Here is a 19,531-nt window from a genome sequence, read left to right on the forward strand (position 1 = left end):
CACGCACACACAACAACACAAGGCGAAAAAGAGTCAGTGAATTCATGAACCTTGACAGTTTTAATGGAAGTTTTGTTCAAATCTAACCTGAAGAAATCCTGATGTTGTTCTTTGAACCAAATGTGATCATAAACTCCACCCTCTTACAACATTTACCAGGAAGAGATTGACTTATTATTTCTCTTTTCTGTCATGCTGACTCTCTTCTCTCTCCACAAAAGCAATAAAGAAGCAGCGATCAGTGGAGAATGATGACAAACACTTTCAAGAAGGATTTTTGAGACATTTGTTTCTGAACAGACAGCAGATCGCTGTGATTCTCAAGGTGATTCATTTTTAAAACCGTTATTCAGAAAGTGAAAGTAAAGTTTATGTTGTTGGAGCTCAAACGGTGAAAATGGCTTCACTAAATGTCTCTGCAGAAGAGCTTTCTTGTCCTGTGTGCTATGAAATCTTCAAGGCTCCTGTTCTTTTACCATGTAGTCACAGTTTCTGTAAAGAGTGTCTTCAACAGTTCTGGAGAACCAAGAAAACTCAGGAGTGTCCTGTCTGCAGGAGAAGATTCACAAAAGATCAACCTCCTCTTAATCTGGCATTAAAAAACTTGTGCGAGTCAATCCAGAAGGAGAGAAATGAGACGCATTCATCAGGATCTGAGGAGATCTGCAGTTTACACAGTGAGAAACTCAAACTCTTCTGTCTGGAGGACAAACAGCCTGTGTGTTTAGTGTGTATTACTTCACAACAACATGACAATCATAAATTCAGACCCATCAGTGAAGTGGTTTCATCATATAAGGTAAGACAAATATCTCTGGTTTTACATGTAAATTAAACTGAAAGTGACATGAAGAGAGTAGTAAACACACTCATTCAAACACACACACTCGAACACACTTGAACACACACACACACACACACACACACACACACACACACACACTCACTCACTCACACACTCAAACACACACACACAGGGCCCTATCATACATCCGGAGCAATGCAGCGCCAGCAGCGACGCAAGTGTTTTGCTAGTTTCAGCCTGAAAAGTTTTCATTTTCACGTCCGGCCCACATTGTTTAAATAGCAAATGCATTTGCGCCAATCTGTTCGCCCATGGGCTGCTGGTCTGAGCCATTGACCAACTGAAACCTGGTCTAAAGTCAATGGCGCAATATTTTTTTGTTATTTAAAGAGCGCGTTAGTAATGTGCGCCTATAGGTGGGTCCACAACGCACGTACACTCTGCTTATCACACACACACCTGACAAATATTAAAGGGGTGGTTGATTATGATTTCACTTTTCTAACTTTAGTTAGTGTGTAATGTTGCTGTTTGAGCATAAACAACATCTACAAAGTTCAAAGCAAAGGGAGATATTTTATTTGACAGAAATTGCTTTTTAAGGACTACAACAAACGGCTGGTAAGGACTACACGACATTCCTCCTGGGTTAGTGACATCACCAACACTAAAATTTACATAAACCCCGCCCCTGGAACACAATTGATAGCTTATCAAGAAAGAATATGCTAATCAATGTCTAGAAGATAGTTAACTCCACATAAGCTACATAAATTCATCAACTAACCATTCAGAAATGTCCTGTTGCTTCGACATGTTAGCACTTCTTCTTGAGTCTCTCCATCATTGTCTGACTCCGGTTTGAACATAAAAGTCCAAAAGTTGTTGAAATTTTAAGTGCATGTGTGTGTGAGGTCACAGAACAAAGAAGAAGACATTGTTTGCAGGCAGCCAATGAAGACCATATACGTTAATTATGCAAATGTGTTACATTGTTACGCATGCCGGTCACAGAAGTGAGACTGGAGTTACTGACGACTCGTTTAGGCGGTTCTGACTCGATTCTTTCTTTTGGGAGACAATAACTTTATTTATCGAGCACTTTACACTTTACAACTTTGCAGAACATTTACATTCACAAACAGCCGTATTACACACTGTATGAAATGGAATATTCGAAAAAGCATATGGGGCACTTTAAGACCTTTTAACAAACTTGATGCTGTTGAAAAAGTCCTATTTAAGTGTTGATTTGATTGAATAGGGCTTCAGTAATCAGGACTGGTTGTGTTTAGTCCAGCTGAACCGCACTATAAATACATTTCAAAGATTTGAGGAATTAGTAACTATTTTCACTATTAAACTATTAAAACTAACATTTTCACGCAGGCCTTGTTGGTATTGGATAACTTTTTGCTTCAATTAATAACATTTTCTTTTACAAACTGTACTTTGCGTTTACTCAGGTTGTCTTTGTGTTATGTTTTAATTTCTGAATCAATTTAATATGAGATGTGCGCAAAAATTGAAGATATCAGGATGAGGGCCTGTGAATACCTTTCACAGGGAAGAGCCTAGATGACATTTCAGAACTGCGCTGTCGTCGCGTCCAGGCACAGGTCCTTCATCAAATCTGGATCCGGCGGACTGCGGGTTAAACCTCGGGTTAAACAGAGAGACTAATATTAGCGTAGACGCCATTCTTCTTATGATGTAACGAGTACATCAGGATTTATGGGAAGTGTTCCCGGTTCCGGCTGACCTAATCTATGCAGCCTAACATTGAATTATAGAAGTCTATAATGCGTATGCTAGGTCAAAGAGATGTGTTTTTAGTCTAGCTTTGAACTGACAGAGTGTGTCTGCTTCCCGGACAATGGTAGGAAGACTGTTCCAAAGTTTTGGTGCTAAATAGGAAACCCGCCAGCGGTCGATTTTTATATTCTATGTATTATCAACTGGCCGGAATTTTGAGATTGCAATAGACGTGAAGGACTATAATGCGCTAAGAGCTCGCTCAAGTACTGCGGAGCTAAACCATTTAGTTCTTTATAAGTAATCAGCAATATTTTAAAATGTATACAATGTTTAATAGGGAGCCAATGGCTAATATGGTCATACTTCCTGGTTCTGGTAAGAACTCGAGCTGCTGCGTTTTGGACCAGCTGTAATTTGTTTATTAAGCGTGCAGGGCAACCACCCATAATAGCATTACAATAATCTAGCCTTGATGTCATGAACGCATGGACTAATTGTTCCGCATTTGTCAATGAGAGCATATGACATAATTTAGATATATTTTTAAGATGGAAAAATGCGGTTTTACAGATACTAGACACGTGACTTTCAAATAAAAGATTGGTATCAAAGAGCACACCCAGGTTCCTAACTGACGACGAAGACTTAACAGAGCAGCCATCAAGTGTTAGACAGTATTCTAGGTTATTACGTGAGGAAGTTTTTTGTCCAATTATTAGAATCTCTGTTTTTTCAGAATTAAGCAGTAGGAAATTACTAGTCATCCATTTTTTTATATCACCTATGCATTCCGTTAATTTTGTGAATTGGTAAGTTTCGTCGGGGCGTGAAGAAATATAGAGCTGAGTATCATCAGCATAACAGTGAAAACTAATTCCATGTTTCCTAATGATATCTCCTAATGGTAGCATGTACAGAGTGAACAGCAGCGGTCCTAGTACTGAGCCTTGTGGTACGCCATACGGAACTTGTGATCGATGAGACATCTCTTCATTTACTGCTACAAACTGATAACGGTCAGATAAGTATGATTTAAACCATGCTAATGCAATTCCACTAATGGCAACATAATTTTCGAGTCTATTTAAAAGAATGTTGTGGTCAATAGTATCAAATGCAGCACTAAGATCGAGTAACACTAATAGTGAGATACAACCACGATCGGATGATAATAGCAAATCATTTGTGACTCTAACGAGAGCAGTCTCAGTACTATGGTATGGTCTAAATCCGGACTGGAAATCCTCGCAGATATCATTTCTTTCTAGAAAGGAACACGGTTGTGAAGATACTGCCTTTTCTAATATCTTTGACAGAAAAGGTAGATTCGAGATCGGCCTGTAATTGACTAATTCTGTACGATCAAGTTGCAGTTTTTTAACAAGCGGTTTAATCATAGCCAGCTTAAAAGTTTTTGGTACGTATCCTAGAGACAAAGATGAATTAATGATATTAAGAAGAGGATCTATGACCTCTGGAAGCATCTCTTTCAGTAGCTTAGTCGGTATAGGGTCTAACATACAGTACATGTTGTCGATTTAGATGATTTAACGAGTTTAACTAATTCTTCCTCTCCTATAGCAATGAATGAATCAGATTTTTCCTCAGGGAGACTACAAAGCACTGCCTGATGCGATACTGTAGTAGACGGTTGCATAGTTATAATTTTGTCCCTGATATTATCAATCTTATAAGTGAAGTTCATAAAGTCATTACTGCTGTGCTGCTTGGAAACTTCTGTGTTTGAAGCTTTCTTTTTAGTTAGTTTAGCCACTGTTTCAAATAAATACCTAGGATTATGTTTATTTTCTTCTAATAGGGTTGTAAAATAAGCAGATCTAGCAGCTTTTAAAGCCTCTCTGTACGTAATCAAGCTCTCTTTCCATGAAATGCGAAATACCTCTAGTTTTGTTTTCTTCCAGTTGCGCTCCATCTCTCTGGCTGCTCTCTTAAGGGCCGAGTGTGCTCGTTGTACCACGGCGTTGGACTATATTCTTTAATCTTCTTTAAGCGCAACGGAGTAACTGTGTCTAAAGTGCTGGAAAAGAGAGAGTTAAAAGTTTCTGTTGCAATATCAAGTTCTTCTAAGCTATCCGGGATGCTGAGATGATGAAACTGATCAGGAAGATTATTGATAAAGCAATCTTTAGTGGCAGAAGTGATAGGTCTAACATATTTATAACATGGAGTCGGCTTTGCAGCCTTCGCTAAATTAAGTTTACACGAGACTAGATAATGATCTGAGATGTCATCGCTCTGCTGCAGAAATTCAACGGCATCAACATTGATTCCGTGTGATAATATCAGATCTAGAGTATGATTACGACAATGAGTAGGTCCTGACACGTGTTGTCTAACTCCAATAGAGTTAAGAATGTCTTTAAATGCCAGTCCAAATGCATCTTTTTCGTTATCTACATGTATATTAAAATCACCAACAATAATGACTTTATCTGCAGCCAGTACTAACTCTGATAGAAAGTCAGCAAATTCTTTGATAAAGTCTGTATGGTGCCCTGGTGGCCTGTATACAGTAGCCAGCACAAATCTCAAATGTGATTTATCATTTACACTATATATTGCTATATTAAGCACCAACACTTGAAAATAATTATATTTGAAACTAGACTTCTTAGTAATTCTAACAATATTACTATAAATAACAGCAACACCTCCCCCTTTGTCTTTCAGACGAGGTTCATGTTTATAACAGTAATCTTGCGGGGTGGACTCATTTAAAGTAATGTAATCGTTTGGTTTTAGCCAGGTTTCTGTCAAACACAGCACATTTAGATTATAGTCTGTAATCATATCATTAACAATAAGTGCTTTTGAAGTAAGGGATCTAATATTCAGCAACCCAAGCTTTATCATTTGCTCATCTGTATTATATCTGTTTTTTATTTGTTGAACATCAATTAAATTTTTACCCTTAGATGGGTTTGGAAGTTTTTTGTATTTCCTAATTCGGGGAACATATGGGGAACATTCAGTCTCTATATGATGATAGCTAGGTGAAAGAGGCTCTATGTGATGGGATTTATCTGACCTTGATGACGTGAGACAGCTGGCAGATGGTCGGTTTAGCCAGTCTGTCTGCTTCCTGACCTGAGCCCCAGATTGTCATGTTTGAGCTCTTCACTGTAATCTTGTGTTTTATGTTTTTTGTTCAATTCTAGGAGGAGCTCAATACAGCACTGAAGACCTTACAAGAGAAACTTAAACGCAAGGAAAAAATGAAAGGAGAGTTTGAGAAAACAGTTCAACACATCAAGGTGAGGAAACAGAATCAAGAGTCATGTATAGTATCACTGTATACAGTTATGATTTAATATAATGGATTACAGTTTATTATTTCTGTAAATGACGAGCATCAATCTGCTTCTGGATCCGTTCTATGTCGGGTATCTGAGTTTATCTCTGATATGAATGATGTGAAGTGTTGATGTGTGTCGATTGAGATGATTGAAGTGAATGTGATGTGATTTCAGTCTCAAGCTGAGCACACAGAGCGTCAGATTAAACAGCAGTTTGAGAAGCTTCATCAGTTTCTCAGAGATGAAGAAGAAGCTACAGTCACTGCACTGAGGGAGGAAGAGGAGCAGAAGAAGCAGAGGATGAAGGAGAAGCTGGAGGAGATGAACACACACATCTCAGCTCTTTCACACACAATCAAAGACATGGAGGAGATGATGAAAGCCAATGACGTCTGCTTTCTGAAGGTCTGATTTCAGATCATTAGTTGATCATTGGTTGATTGATTGAGTTCTTGATGATAAATGGTGTGTTTGTTCTGCAGGAGTTTCCAGTCTCAATGGAAAGGTGAGTGATCTGCTCCTGTCTCTGGTCTCTCTGGTTCTGATCCAAAGCCACTGCAGTTCTGACTCCTGAATGTTCTTCCAGAGTCCAGAGCTCACAGCCGGATCCACAGATGGCTTCTGGAGCTTTGATTCATTCACCACAATACTTGGGCAACCTGCCGTTCAGAGTCTGGAAGAAGATGCAGGACATCGTCCAAAACAGTGAGTCTGACTTCAGAAGATTTGAGCTGGAGAGTTAAAGGTTCTGCATGACACAGACAGACAGACAGATATATATATAGATAGATAACTTTAAAGGCAATTTTCTCAATGTTTTGATGTTTTTGCACCCTCAGATTTCAAATAGTTGTATCTTGGTCAAATATTGTCCTATCCTATCAAACCATACATCAATGGAAAACTTATTTATTCAACTTTCAGATGATGTATAAATCTCAATTTCAAAAAATTGACCCATGTGACTGGTTTTGTGGTCCAGGGTCACAGATTAGAAATATTAGATATAATGGCAGTTTAATTGAGTCTAATAGAGACAGAGCGACACGCGTCATAATCTGAAAACGCCCACCGGGGGTAAAACAATCCAATTTTTGTCCTTAAACGCTCGTTTTTTAGGTCGACGGCTTATAAAACTTTATTTCTGGATTTTTTAGCTTTTTTGTTAGTTGTGTCAAAGTTTTGGTTCATTTGAAGATTCTGTCAAAGACAGTCAATGAGATTTTTCAGAGTTTTGATCGTTTTTAGGAAAACTGTAAGTCTGATCAGTTATAAAAGATAAAGCCGGAGTCAGAACAGTCTGAAGGTCTGAAAGGCAAGCCATCACTAGTGTTCTCTTGCATATTTATTAATGGTGCATGCCAAAGGCAAGGCATCACTATTGTTATTGCTCATACTTATTATTAGTGGTCCTTGCCAAACGCAAGGCATCACTAGTGTTCTCTTGCATACTTATTCTTCTTCTTTTTAGTGGGTGCTTGCCAAAGGCAAGGCACTCACTGTTGTTATTACTCATATTTATTATTCTTTTTATTCCACCAAAAGTTTTACACACTACTCCTCCCGCAGCTTTTGTCACAGACCCACGAATGAGGCGTCAAATCATGCGGATTATTCGGGAATGGTGTGCTATGACTTTTAAGCGATCGGGGGTACGGTGTTCGCCCCAGGGGCGAAAAAGCGGCCGAAAAATCCCATAGACTTAACATTGCGACAAACTTTGACGAGTCATAACTCAGAGCGAGGATTTCGCCGAAACGTGTGATTTACCTAGCAACTGCCTAGCAACGTCCTAGCAACCACACAGAATACCCTAGCAACACCCTAGCAACCGCCCAAAATACCCTAGCAACAGCCTAGCAACACCATAGCAACCACCCAGAACGCCCTAGCAACCATCCAAAATACCCTAGCAACACCATAGCAACCACCCAGAATACCCAAGCAACCACCTAGCAACACCTTAGCAACCACCCATAACACCCTAGCAACGCCCTAGCAACCACCCAAAATGCCCTAGCAACTGCCTAGCAACACCATAGTAACCACACAGAATATCCTATCAAGTCAAGTCAAGTCAAGTATATTTGTATAGCGCTTTTCACAATACAGATTGTATCAAAGCAGCTTCACGGTATTAAATTAAAATAATACAACAAGGTTTGTTTCTAGTGGAATTTATTGATTGATAAAATAAAATTAAATATCCCCAAAATATCCCCAACTGAGCAAGCCAAAGGCAACAGTGGCAAGGAACCGAAAAACTCCATCAAGTGACCTAATCAACCACCTAGCAACACCATAGCAACCACCCAGAACACCCTAGCAACCATTGTCGAGCACCTTAGCAATCAAAATCCAAAGAGGGATATCTTCCATTTTGAATGTCACAGACGAATGTGAGTTGGTTTATATCATTCATAATGACAAGCAGCATTTGGAGTTTCATCAATGGCAGCTCCCAAGCCACTCCCTAGCAACCAAACAGAGTGCCCTAGCAACCGTTTATCAAGACCTACATCTCTGCATCAGAATATCGTATAGAGATGGGGGTTGGCTCGTTTGTTTCGGTTGGGAAACAGTCTATTATTAAAGATTTTAAGAACTCTATAAGAACTCCATAGTAACCATCTTTGACAACTACCAACCACCTAGTAACACCATAGCAACCACCAAAAATACCTTAGCAACTGCCCTAAACACCCTAGCAACGTCTAGAAACGTTCTAGCAACCACCCAGAACACCCTAGCAACTGCCTAGCAACACCATAGCAACCGCCTAGCAACCACTAAAGAATACCCTAGCAATCGCCTAGCAACACCATAACAACCACCAACAATACCCTAGCAACCGCCTAGCAACACCATAGCAACCACCTAGAACACTATAGCAACCGCCTAGCAACGACCTAGCAACGACCCAGAACACCCTAGCAACCACCTAGCAATGCCCTAGCAACCATCCAAAATACCCTAGCAACAGCATAACAACCACCCAGAACACCCTAGCAACTGCCTAGCAACACCATAGCAACCACTCAAAATATTCTAGCAACCACCTAGCAACACCATAGCAACCACCTATAACACCCTGGCAACTGCCTAGCAACCACCCAGAACACCCTAGCAACCACCCAGAATACCCTAGCAACCGCCTAGCCACACCATAGCAACCACCCAAAATACCCTAGCAACCACCTAGCAACAGCATAGAATACACCCTGAACACCCTAGCAACCGCCTAGCAACACCCTAGCAACGACCCAGAACACCCTAGCAACCATCCAAAATACCCTAGCAACTGCCTAGCAACACCATAGCAACTACCCAGAACACCCTTGCTACCACCTAGCAACGCCCTAGCAACTACCCAGAACACCCTAGCAACCGCCTAGCAACCATGCAAAACACTAGAGACCACCTAGCAATGCCCTAGCAACCACCCAGAACATCCTAGCAACCATTGTCGAGCACCTTAGCAACCAAAATCCAAAGAGGGATATCTTCCATTCTGAATGTCACAGACGAATGGGAGTTGGTTTATATCATTCATACTGACAAGCAGCCTTTGGAGTTTCATCATTGGCAGCTCCCAAGCCACTCCCTAGCAACAAAACAGAGTACCCTAACAACCATTTATCAAGACCTATCTCTGCATCAGAACATCGTATAGAGATGGGGGTTGGCTCGTTTGTTTCGGTTGGGAAACAGTCTGTAAATATCAGCATGGAAACTGTGTATTCACGCCCTAGCAACTGCCTAGCAACACCCTAGCAACCACTCAGAATGCCATAGCAACCGCATAGCAACACCATAGCAACCATCCAGAACAACCTAGCAACACCCTAGCAACCACCCAAAGTACCCTACCAACTGCATTGCAACCACCCAGAACACCCTAGCAACCACCTAGCAACCACCCAGAACACCATAGCAACCACTCAAAATACCCTAACAACTGCCTAGCAACCGCCCAGAACACCCTAGCAACCACCTAGCAACACCTTAGCAACCATCTAGAATACCCTAGTAACCACCTAGCATACACCCAGGACACCTTAGCAACCCACTAGAAACACCCTAGCAACTTTAAATTACTTCAAACTATACTTTAAACTAGGGCTCCACGATATTGGGAAAATATGCGATATGCAATATTGTTGTTGAATATTGCGATAACGATATTTCTTGCGATATTACATTTCCCTAGAGAAATGCTAGTTTTATTAGCTGTTTTAAAAAAATTGTAATGATCATACTAAAATAAACAGGTAAGAGATATTCTTCTGATTTAATTAAATGCACTGTGAACAAAGGCAATTAAACAGTTCTCATCTCACTTTTTTTAATTTTTTTTTTTTTTTAAAAACTATCAAGGTGCAAACATTTAGACTTTAAAACACTATGAATGGCTGAAAACCTCGGCATATATTCCGATTTCTGGTTTGCTGTTACCATATACCATGCAATCATGCAATCATCAAGAGTATCTTGAAACAAAAACAAGAGCATTTTTTAACAAAATATTCCCTTTCTTGCCTGTTTTTTAAAATAAAAATATACTATTAAACAAAGTTTACAGGCCTTAAATAAACTACTATTTAGTGGAAATACTAACATCCACAAGAATAAAATAATTAAGTATTAACATGTAAACATTAAAGCAGAACTCGGCAACTCTAGCGAACTTTAGTCACTTCTTCGCTGATTTTCCCTTTTGTTGTCGCATGTTTTCCCCACGAGCTCCCCCTACAGCTGTGGGGCGTATATTTCACAACACGGTCGTAAAAAACTCACTTGCGGCGGCCTCCTCCCCCTCTCTACCGCTGCTCATGTGCGTTTGTTATGATCGGAGAAAGCCAACTGTATCGTGTGGAGCTATGTTTACCGAGGTGGGTAATCTGGTAATACATCATACATGCGTGTGTTTATGTCGAATTGCCGTAAAGCAATTCGTGTTTCGCGCTCGTTCTCGTTTCTCACAAGACTTCCAATTTCTATCTTGCCGGGACGGTAGTCCCCAAGTTGCAAGGTTGGTTTTCCGCCTGGGAACGCTGGGGGGAGCGGGGAAAGTCACCAATATCACCAGAACAGGTTGTTTAACCATCCAAATGATTTCTAGACAGTTTTATTAAGTTAAAAAGTTACCAAGTTCTGCTTTAAGTAATAACATGTAAACCTATATTTCAGCACAATGCAATTGCAATGCCATATGTGCTTAACAGTGAAAGTGAAACAATTTTATTTCAGTTTTTTTGCCAGGAAAACTAGCATATTGACCTTGGTAGGTTTTAAACATGTGCGTTGGCATGTCACAACATTTCCTGCTGTACTAAAAAGTCTCTCTGAAGGTGAACTAGTTGCAGGTATACAGAGATACTTCCTGGCTAGTTTACTCAGGTGTGGGAAGTTGACCTGATGGAGTCGCCACCAAGTGAGAGGGTCCATCTCACTGTCTATGGTGGGAGACACCAAGTAGCTGTTCAGTTCAGCCTCCACAGCGTGCGATGGTACCATAGATGATGACGGAGCTGGGGATGTCTTGAAGAAACTGCCCAGGGATTTTTTGGCCTTCTTTAGGATGACATCTGATGGACCCATGCCCTGGTGATCTTGATTACTTAGGCTTTGCTCCTAATAGAGAAATAAAGTAAATATTGCAATCAAATCTAGTAATAGTGTATTATTATCACTTTCTATTGTGATATTAACATTTACCTTTGACACGGTTGCTTCAATTTCAGACATCACCCTGGCTCTGATGTCTGACACCTTGTCACTGCTGATGTAGCCGACTTTGAATCTGGGGTCCATAAAGGAGGTCATGTCCAGAAGTTCTTGAGTTGCTGGGTTGTCGTACTTACTGTTCATGTAGTCTAGAATCTTCATCTTTATGGACTTTGTTAAATCACTGTCTTCTTCCTTTGCAGCAAAAACTGAGGTGTTCATCAAGTGAAGTACAGGTTTCACATACGAAACACTTACATAACTTTCACCTGACAGAGCATCTGTAAATTCTTGCAGAGGCTGCAATGCCTGGTTTATAGACTCAAGTACATCTAGGTCCTGCCAAGAAGGAACCAAATGTCTTGACTTTCTGTTTGCTGACAGGACGTTGCTTATGGCCCGCTGCTGCTCCAGAACTCTCTGAATCATTTTCTGTCTCGAACCCCACCTTGTAGTGCATTCTGTGATGAGGTAGTGCTCCGGGATGTTGTGCTCTTTTTGTGCATTTTTCAGGGCCATCTTCTTCTTCCAGCTGTGGGAGAAATGTCCCACTAATCTTTTGCAAAGACCAACAGCTCGAGTAATGCGCTCATCACCTTTAATAGCATTTTCTGAAGAGAGAAGACAAAACAAAACAAGGACATACAGGGTGAAATAACATTGCAATATTATAATTACAATTTTATATAACAAGACAGAAGAGATAGATAACAGTCAGCTACAATTTACTATATATTTCTTAAATAAACACATTATCTTAAATATTATATTATAAAAAAAGAAATATAAGTTATTATACTTATACTTACAAAATCATGCCTATATACTACATTCAACTATACAAACAACTATACCTTTTTCTGTTTTCATTTAATTATTGCAAATATAAACATTCAACACTCACCGATGGCCAGATGCAAGCGGTGACCAAAGCATTGTAGTCTGACCCAATTGTTAAGTTTGGTAGCTTTCACCACATTAGCGCCGTTGTCTGTAATAATGGATACTTGATTCTCTTCTTTTAAGTTCCAGCTGGCTAAAATTTCCCACAGTCCATGGGCTATGTTTTCACTGGTGTGGGATTCGGGGAAATATACAACGCCCAGACAACGTGCTTTTAATTCAAAATCTTAAGTAAGAAAGTGAACGGTAAAGCTCATGTAGGGCTCAGTCGTACGACTGGACCACAGGTCAGTGGTGCTAGCGTAGAAGTCCACTTGGCGCAGCTCAGAACTCACGGTCTTCACGCATGTGTCGTACATCTGTGGAATTGCAACTTGAGAAAAATAATTTCTCAATGGCAGCTGATATCTCCAGTCCAATTTGTTAATTAACCCTCTGAGGTCGACAAACGCGCCGGCGCGTTTTGCTGGATTTTCTCCACATTGTAGCACTATAAACTTAAATTTCTCCGTCATTTATGGTCATACAGAAAAAATAAATATAAAAAAAGAATCTGTGGTATTTCTACTTTTGTATGTGTCCACTTCCAATCAAATCAAAACATTGTGCTTTTGTAAAATAAAGAAAATAAACAGTGTGTGCGTTCTGCCTCTCCGTCGCGGTGAACTTTTTTTTCTTGAGCACGTCTATAAACTGAAACAAAACTCAGCGAATACTTGTCACACATTTATGAGCCATACACCTTTATAAACATTTAAGTGTGTACTTTTAAATGATCGGATTCAAAACGAAAACAAATATTCTCTGTTTAAGTAATTTGTATAAAACCAACAAGATTTCCAGCTTCTCAAACGCTTCCTAATTATTTTTAATTCGGCCACGCCCACTCGCGCAAAAGATATTCACATGCAAATCTCCACATGGAACGCGATCGCCCTCATTACCTCAACAACAAAACACTTCACTTCACTTTTCGTCGAGTTTGAAAGACGTGCCTGAGCTTACATTGGATTTACATCAGAAGAAGAAGAACGATATTTGAAGACAAGAAAGATAAGGTAAGTAATTCTTACATATTAGTTTGCTATTGTTGCATAAATTTCACATTGCAGTTGAACTGTTGCTAGATATATGGTGAATATTATAATATTTAGACCCGTGTTTACTGTTACTGTGTTTGTGGATATCTGCTCAAACGTAGATAGGCTATGTATATGGTAGGCCTAACCATAATGTTTTATATTTGATCGCAATCGCGTTTTAATGTATCATATTTTTGATCGCGATCGCGTTTGAATGTATCATATTTTGGAAAAGCAAAACGCTCCAAACGGCTTCATGTTTTTACTATTATCTCATTTCATATCATCATAACGAATGGAAACATTTGAAGTAACATGATAATCAATATATTTTTCTCTAGCTTAGTTGTTACTGAAATCTTTTTTGAAAATATATATAGGCTGCTATATTGTTATTATTTTATGCAGCACTGCGCATAGCCTATACCTACAAGGCACAACAAACCTGGTGTTCATTATATATTGTTGGAAACATTTGTGTGAGTGTGTGTGTGTATTCTGTGAATTTTAAAAAGCAATTTTAACAAGAAAAATCTAAAATGTATTCCCAAAATCGTGCAGGCCTTTCTCTTGATATCAGTATGTTCTTTTTTTTTTTTTTTCAGGGCCCAGATGCCACTGAGTCCTGCTGACTTAAACATTCACAGTACATGTCTCTGTACATGAACATGGTAAAGTGAAAATCAAACACCTTAGAAAATGAAAGGTATGTACAATGTTTTTAGGAATGGCACAAAGGTCTCTTTCTTCAATAAGTGCTTTTTTGTTGTGTATCTTTGGATTATGTTGTGTTGTAAATAAATCCAAACAATTTTAAAAGCCATTCTTTTTTAAATCTCCTCATTCTTTGTGCAAGGTTGGTCAGAATGATGGGCCCTGATAAGCTCCTAATAGGGCCTTTAGGGAGGTTCTTTGTCTTTCTCAGGTGTGGAAAGCTTTCATATTAATGAGGTGATCCACCCCTTCGCATATTGCTTTCTAACACAAAACACGTCGTAAAATTTTTAAATCAATATATTGTCTTCTCTGAATGAGCAGTCAGGGTGATTCTCACATAGTTTTAGAGCAAATATTCTAGGCTACGTGATACAATTTTCAAAAGTCTTGTGAAGAAATAATCAGTATGGGTTTCATGACCTTATTTCAGTGAGAATTTATTTTTGTATTTTCACAAACCACGCATAAATGTCATTATCTCAAAACTACAAACTTTTACATACATGCTGCTGATATATTATTGTAGCAGAGTTTGTGCTGAATACAGTGTAATTAGACTTTAGCCATGAAAATGTCACAAGTAACAGAAATAACCACAAATGTCAGAGCATGTCAGAACACCTCCAGGGCCCAGAAAACAGCTCAGACCTCAGAGGGTTAAACTCACAAAGCCTTCTCTGCTCACGATGTTAACAGGCATCATGTCTTTAGCTAAAAAGCGCGTGATAGCTTCTGTTAATTCCCTGTGGCGTTTCGATGTTTTTTCATATGGAGTTACATTTGCAAAACTTTGATCAATGTTTGTCTGTTTCGTTAGCAGTTTTGGGCCTACTTTTGAACCTATGTATGCAACGTACAAATGCTTGGCAGAAGTTGGCACATACTTTTTTTGTTTTTTTTTTAATCGCACCTCTCTGCGATATGGATACCGCATATACTATTATCGCGATAACGATAATTTTTCGATATATTGTGCAGCCCTACTTTAAACTTTAAACTACTTTAAACTTGAAACTAATTTAAACTTCAAACTACTTTAAACTTTAAACTAATTTAAACTTAAAACTAATTTAAACTTCTTCAAACTTTCTGGTCCAAACTTTCTCAAGCCAACTTAAAGTTTGTCTCGACAAACTTATTTAGACTAAATTTCTAATTGCTACTCCTCCTAGACTTTTCAAGCTACATTCACCAAACTCGGCTCAGACCTTCAGACTGTTCTGACTCGAGTTGCTATATCTTTTCAGACTGATCCGACTTACGGTTTTCCTAAAAATGACAACTAAAACTCGGATAATTCCCATTGACTTTAATTGCAGAATGTTCAAATTTAGCCTAACTGTCTGTCTATCTCTTTCTAACTAATCTATCTTTCTTTCTTTCTAACTAATCTATCTTTCTTTTTTTTCTAATTAATCTTTCTTTCTTACTAATCTGTCTTTCTTTCTTTCTAACTAATCTATCTTTCTTTCTTTCTAACTAATCTTTCTTTCTTTCTTTCTTTCTTTCTTTCTTTCTTCTTTCTTTCTTTCAACCTAATCTTTCTTTCTAAATAATCTTTGTCTTTCTTTCTAACTAACTAACTAATCTATCTTTCTTTCTTTCTAACTAATCTTTCTTTCTTTCTAACTAATCTATTTATCTTTCTTTCTTTCTAACTAATCTATCTATCCATCTTTCTTTCTAACTAATATATATTTCTTTCTATCTATCTATCATCTATCTATCTATCTATCAATCTATCTATATTTCTTTCTAACTAATCTATCTTTCTTTCTAACTAATCTATTTTTCTTTCTTTCTAACTAATCTTTCTTTCTTTCTAACTAATCTATCTATCTATCCATCTTTCTTTCTAACTAATATATATTTCTTTCTATATATCTATCTATCTATCTATCTATCTTTCTATCTTTCTAACTAATCTATCTTTCTTTCTAACTAATCTATTTTCCTTTCTTTCTAACTAATCTATTTTTCTTTCTTTCTTTCTTTCTTTCTTTCTTTCTTTCTTTCTTTCTTTCTAAACAATCTATCTGTTTTTCTTTCATTCTAACTAATCTTTTTTTCCTTCTTTCTTTATAACTAATCTATGTATCTTTCTTTCTAACTCATCTATTTATCTTTCTTTCTAACTAATCTAGCTATCTATCTATCTTTCTAACTAATATACATTTATTTTTCTTTCTTTCTTTCTTTTTTTCTTTCTTTCTTTCTTTCTATCATCTATCTATCTTTCTTTTTCTAACTATTCTTTCTTTCTTACTAATCTTTATTTTTTTCTTTCTAACTAATCTTTCTTTCTAACTAATCTTTCTTTCTTTTTTCTTTCTAACTTTTCTTTCTTTCTGTCTTTCTAACTTTCCTTTCTTTCTTTCTCTTTCTTTCTTTCTTTCTTTCTTTCTTTCTTTCTTTCTTTCTTTCTTGCACCCTAGCAACCACCCAGAATACCTTACCAACTGCCTAGAAACCACCCAGAACACCATAGTAACCACACAGAACACATTAGCAACTGCCTAGAAACCACCCAGAATACCCTAGCAACATGTTAATAATGCTAGCAAACATGCTAATCATGATAGCAACTTTTTAAAAACTTGCTAGCAACTTGCTAATCAAGCTAACATCATGTTAGCAACATGGTACTCATGCTAGCACAATGCAAAAAAACATGCTAGCAACATGCTAATCATTTTAGCATCTAGCTAAAAACATGCTAATCATGTTAGCATCATGCTAGCAACATGCTAATCATTTTAGCATCTAGCTAAAAACATGCTAATCATGTTAGCATCATGCTAGCAACATGCTAATCATGCTAGCATTATTCTAACAACATACTAATCATAGTAAATCATGCTAGAATGTGGTAAATCGTAGTAAATCATCATAGAAACATGGCAAATCATGTTATAATGTGGTCAATTTTGGTAAATCATGCTAAAACGTGGTATATCATGGTATCACAACATGTTAATTGTGTTAACATCTGTCCAGTGGCGAGTTTTGCCACTGCAAGCACCACTCACATTTTCTTCAGGAAATGTACATTCTAGTTATTAAGTTGGCTGGAGAGCCAACTTACTGAAATCCTAATAAACTTATTATTATTATTCTTTTTCTTCTGCCCCTAAAATTTCTGACTCAAACTCCCCCTAGAGCTTTACCTCTACATACTCCAAACTCAGCTCAGACACTCAGACTGTTCTGACTCGGTTGTGCTATATCTTTTCTAACTGATTGGACTTATGTTTTTTTTTTTTCTAAAAATGACAATCAAAACTCGGAAAAACTCCCATTGACCTAACATTGCGGAATGTTCAGATTTTCAAACTCCCCAACTTTCAAAAATTCAAATCTAAACTCCTTTAAGCCCTAGACTCAATCAAACTGCCATTCTATATACTATATGAGCCATTGAGACTCATTTAAACTAATAAACTCTCTACTCCATACACTTATAAACTAATTAACTTAACTCATGAATTCATAGACTTATGAACTCTTAAACTCATAAATTAATAAACTGAACTCTAGTAACCACCTAGTAACACCATAGCAACCACCCAGAACACCATACCAACACCCAGAACAGCCTAGCAACACCATAGCAATAACCCAGAACACCCTAGCAACCACCCAAAATACCTTAGCAACCGCCTAGCAACCACCCAGAATACCATAGCAACCGCCTAGCAATACCGTAGCAACCAGCCAGAACACCCTAGCAACCGCCCAGCAACACCCTAGCAACCACCCAGAACACCCTAGCAACCACCCAGCAATCACCCAGAATACCTTAGCAACCCACTAGAAACACCCTAGCAACGTTAAACTACTTCAAACTACTTTAAACTTCTTCAAACTTTCTGATCCAAACTTTCTCAAGCCAACTTAAAGTTTGTCTCGATTTTCTTAATCTAGTTGTTATTTAAATTTCCCAAAGTATCAGTTTCTCTTGATGGACACAAATGTCTGAATCCCATATTTACTGATGATGATAAAAACGAGTGTGAAACTAATAACAGCACTGACAGTGATCAGAGGAAAATGTGTTTGATCAACAGGACGAGTGTCATAATTCATAATAATCTGTGTTGGGTTCACTGTTGATCATTATATGAAGATCAGAATAAAAGCATATTTTGATTGTGTCTCATCAGCTCCTGTGATTCTGGATCCAAACACTGCAGATCCACGTCTCGTCCTGTCTGATGATCTGACCAGTGTGAGATACAGCCGGAACAATCAACCTTTTCCTGATAATCCAGAGAGATTTGACTCTCTTCCCTGTGTTCTGGGTTCAGAGGGTTTTAACTCAGGAACACACTGCTGGGATGTGGAGGTTAAAGAGAGTAAATACTGGACTCTTGGAGTAACTACAGCATCAATCCAGAGGAAGGGAAGTGTTTTCTTCAACACTGATGTCTGGAGTGTGTCGTACGGATGGACTCTAGGTTATCGTGTTAAACAGAAGCTTGATCGTGTGAGAGTGAATCTGGACTATGACGGAGGAACAGTGTCGTTCTCTGATGCTGTAACTAACACACATCTACACACATTCACAACCACCTTCACTCACACACTCTTTCCATTCTTCCATTGTTATGGCTCTCTGTGGATCTTACCGGTCAATAGGGAGTGGCGTAACTTTGTTTTAAAAAGTGGGTGGGACAGGTCGGGTGGGACAGGTGGGGTGGGGTTGGGTGGGGTGAGGTGGGGTGGTTGCTAATACAATGCTAAATCAGATATATGTACAATAACATTACGATGTCCAGCAATCGATTTAAATAGTAGGCTACATGGGGTTTAATTTGTAGTTTAATGTAGTTTAAAGTATGTGTATAAGATGTGTATCTTAATGGTCCAGTGGTAGAACTTTCGCCAAGTGTGTTGGAGGTTCTGGGTTCTAATCCGCAGAATTGGTACATTCGTGCCGCAAGATGTTTTAAAAAGTGGTGGGGACAAAATTGACCCTGGCAAAAAGTGGTGGAGACATGTCCCACCCGCCCCACCCGCAAATTACGCCTATGCTTGTAGGTCTGGATCTTCCTACTTTCATCATGTTTCCAATATTTAATCCATATCTCATGAGTAAAAGTGCTGTTGATCTGAATAGTACGGTGGCTGTGATTGGGCCGTGATGATCACATGACTGATATTGTTATGAAACTGCTCCGAGACAAGAGGGTTAAGATCCAAACGCAGCTTTATTGTATGGG

The 19,531-nt window shown here is 38.4% G+C and overlaps 1 protein-coding gene across 1 annotated transcript; it reads left to right on the plus strand.

Annotated features, from left to right (window-relative positions):
- Nucleotides 1–354: 354 nt before the first annotated feature.
- LOC307148202 (nuclear factor 7, ovary-like) lies at nt 355–19,185 on the plus strand (the record flags this gene model as incomplete). The annotated part of the gene is made up of 7 exons (XM_079853557.1): nt 355–799; nt 5,743–5,838; nt 6,055–6,285; nt 6,363–6,385; nt 6,467–6,585; nt 18,473–19,020; nt 19,180–19,185. Exons 1-7 carry the CDS (start codon nt 398–400, stop codon nt 19,183–19,185), a joined length of 1,425 nt encoding a protein of 474 aa, XP_079709683.1. The 5' UTR covers nt 355–397.
- Between the last annotated feature and the right edge of the window lie 346 nt (nt 19,186–19,531).

This window comes from Squalius cephalus (genome assembly GCF_949319135.1).
Source record: "Squalius cephalus genome assembly, chromosome: 20".
In the NCBI taxonomy this organism is placed as follows: Eukaryota; Metazoa; Chordata; class Actinopteri; order Cypriniformes; family Leuciscidae; genus Squalius; species Squalius cephalus.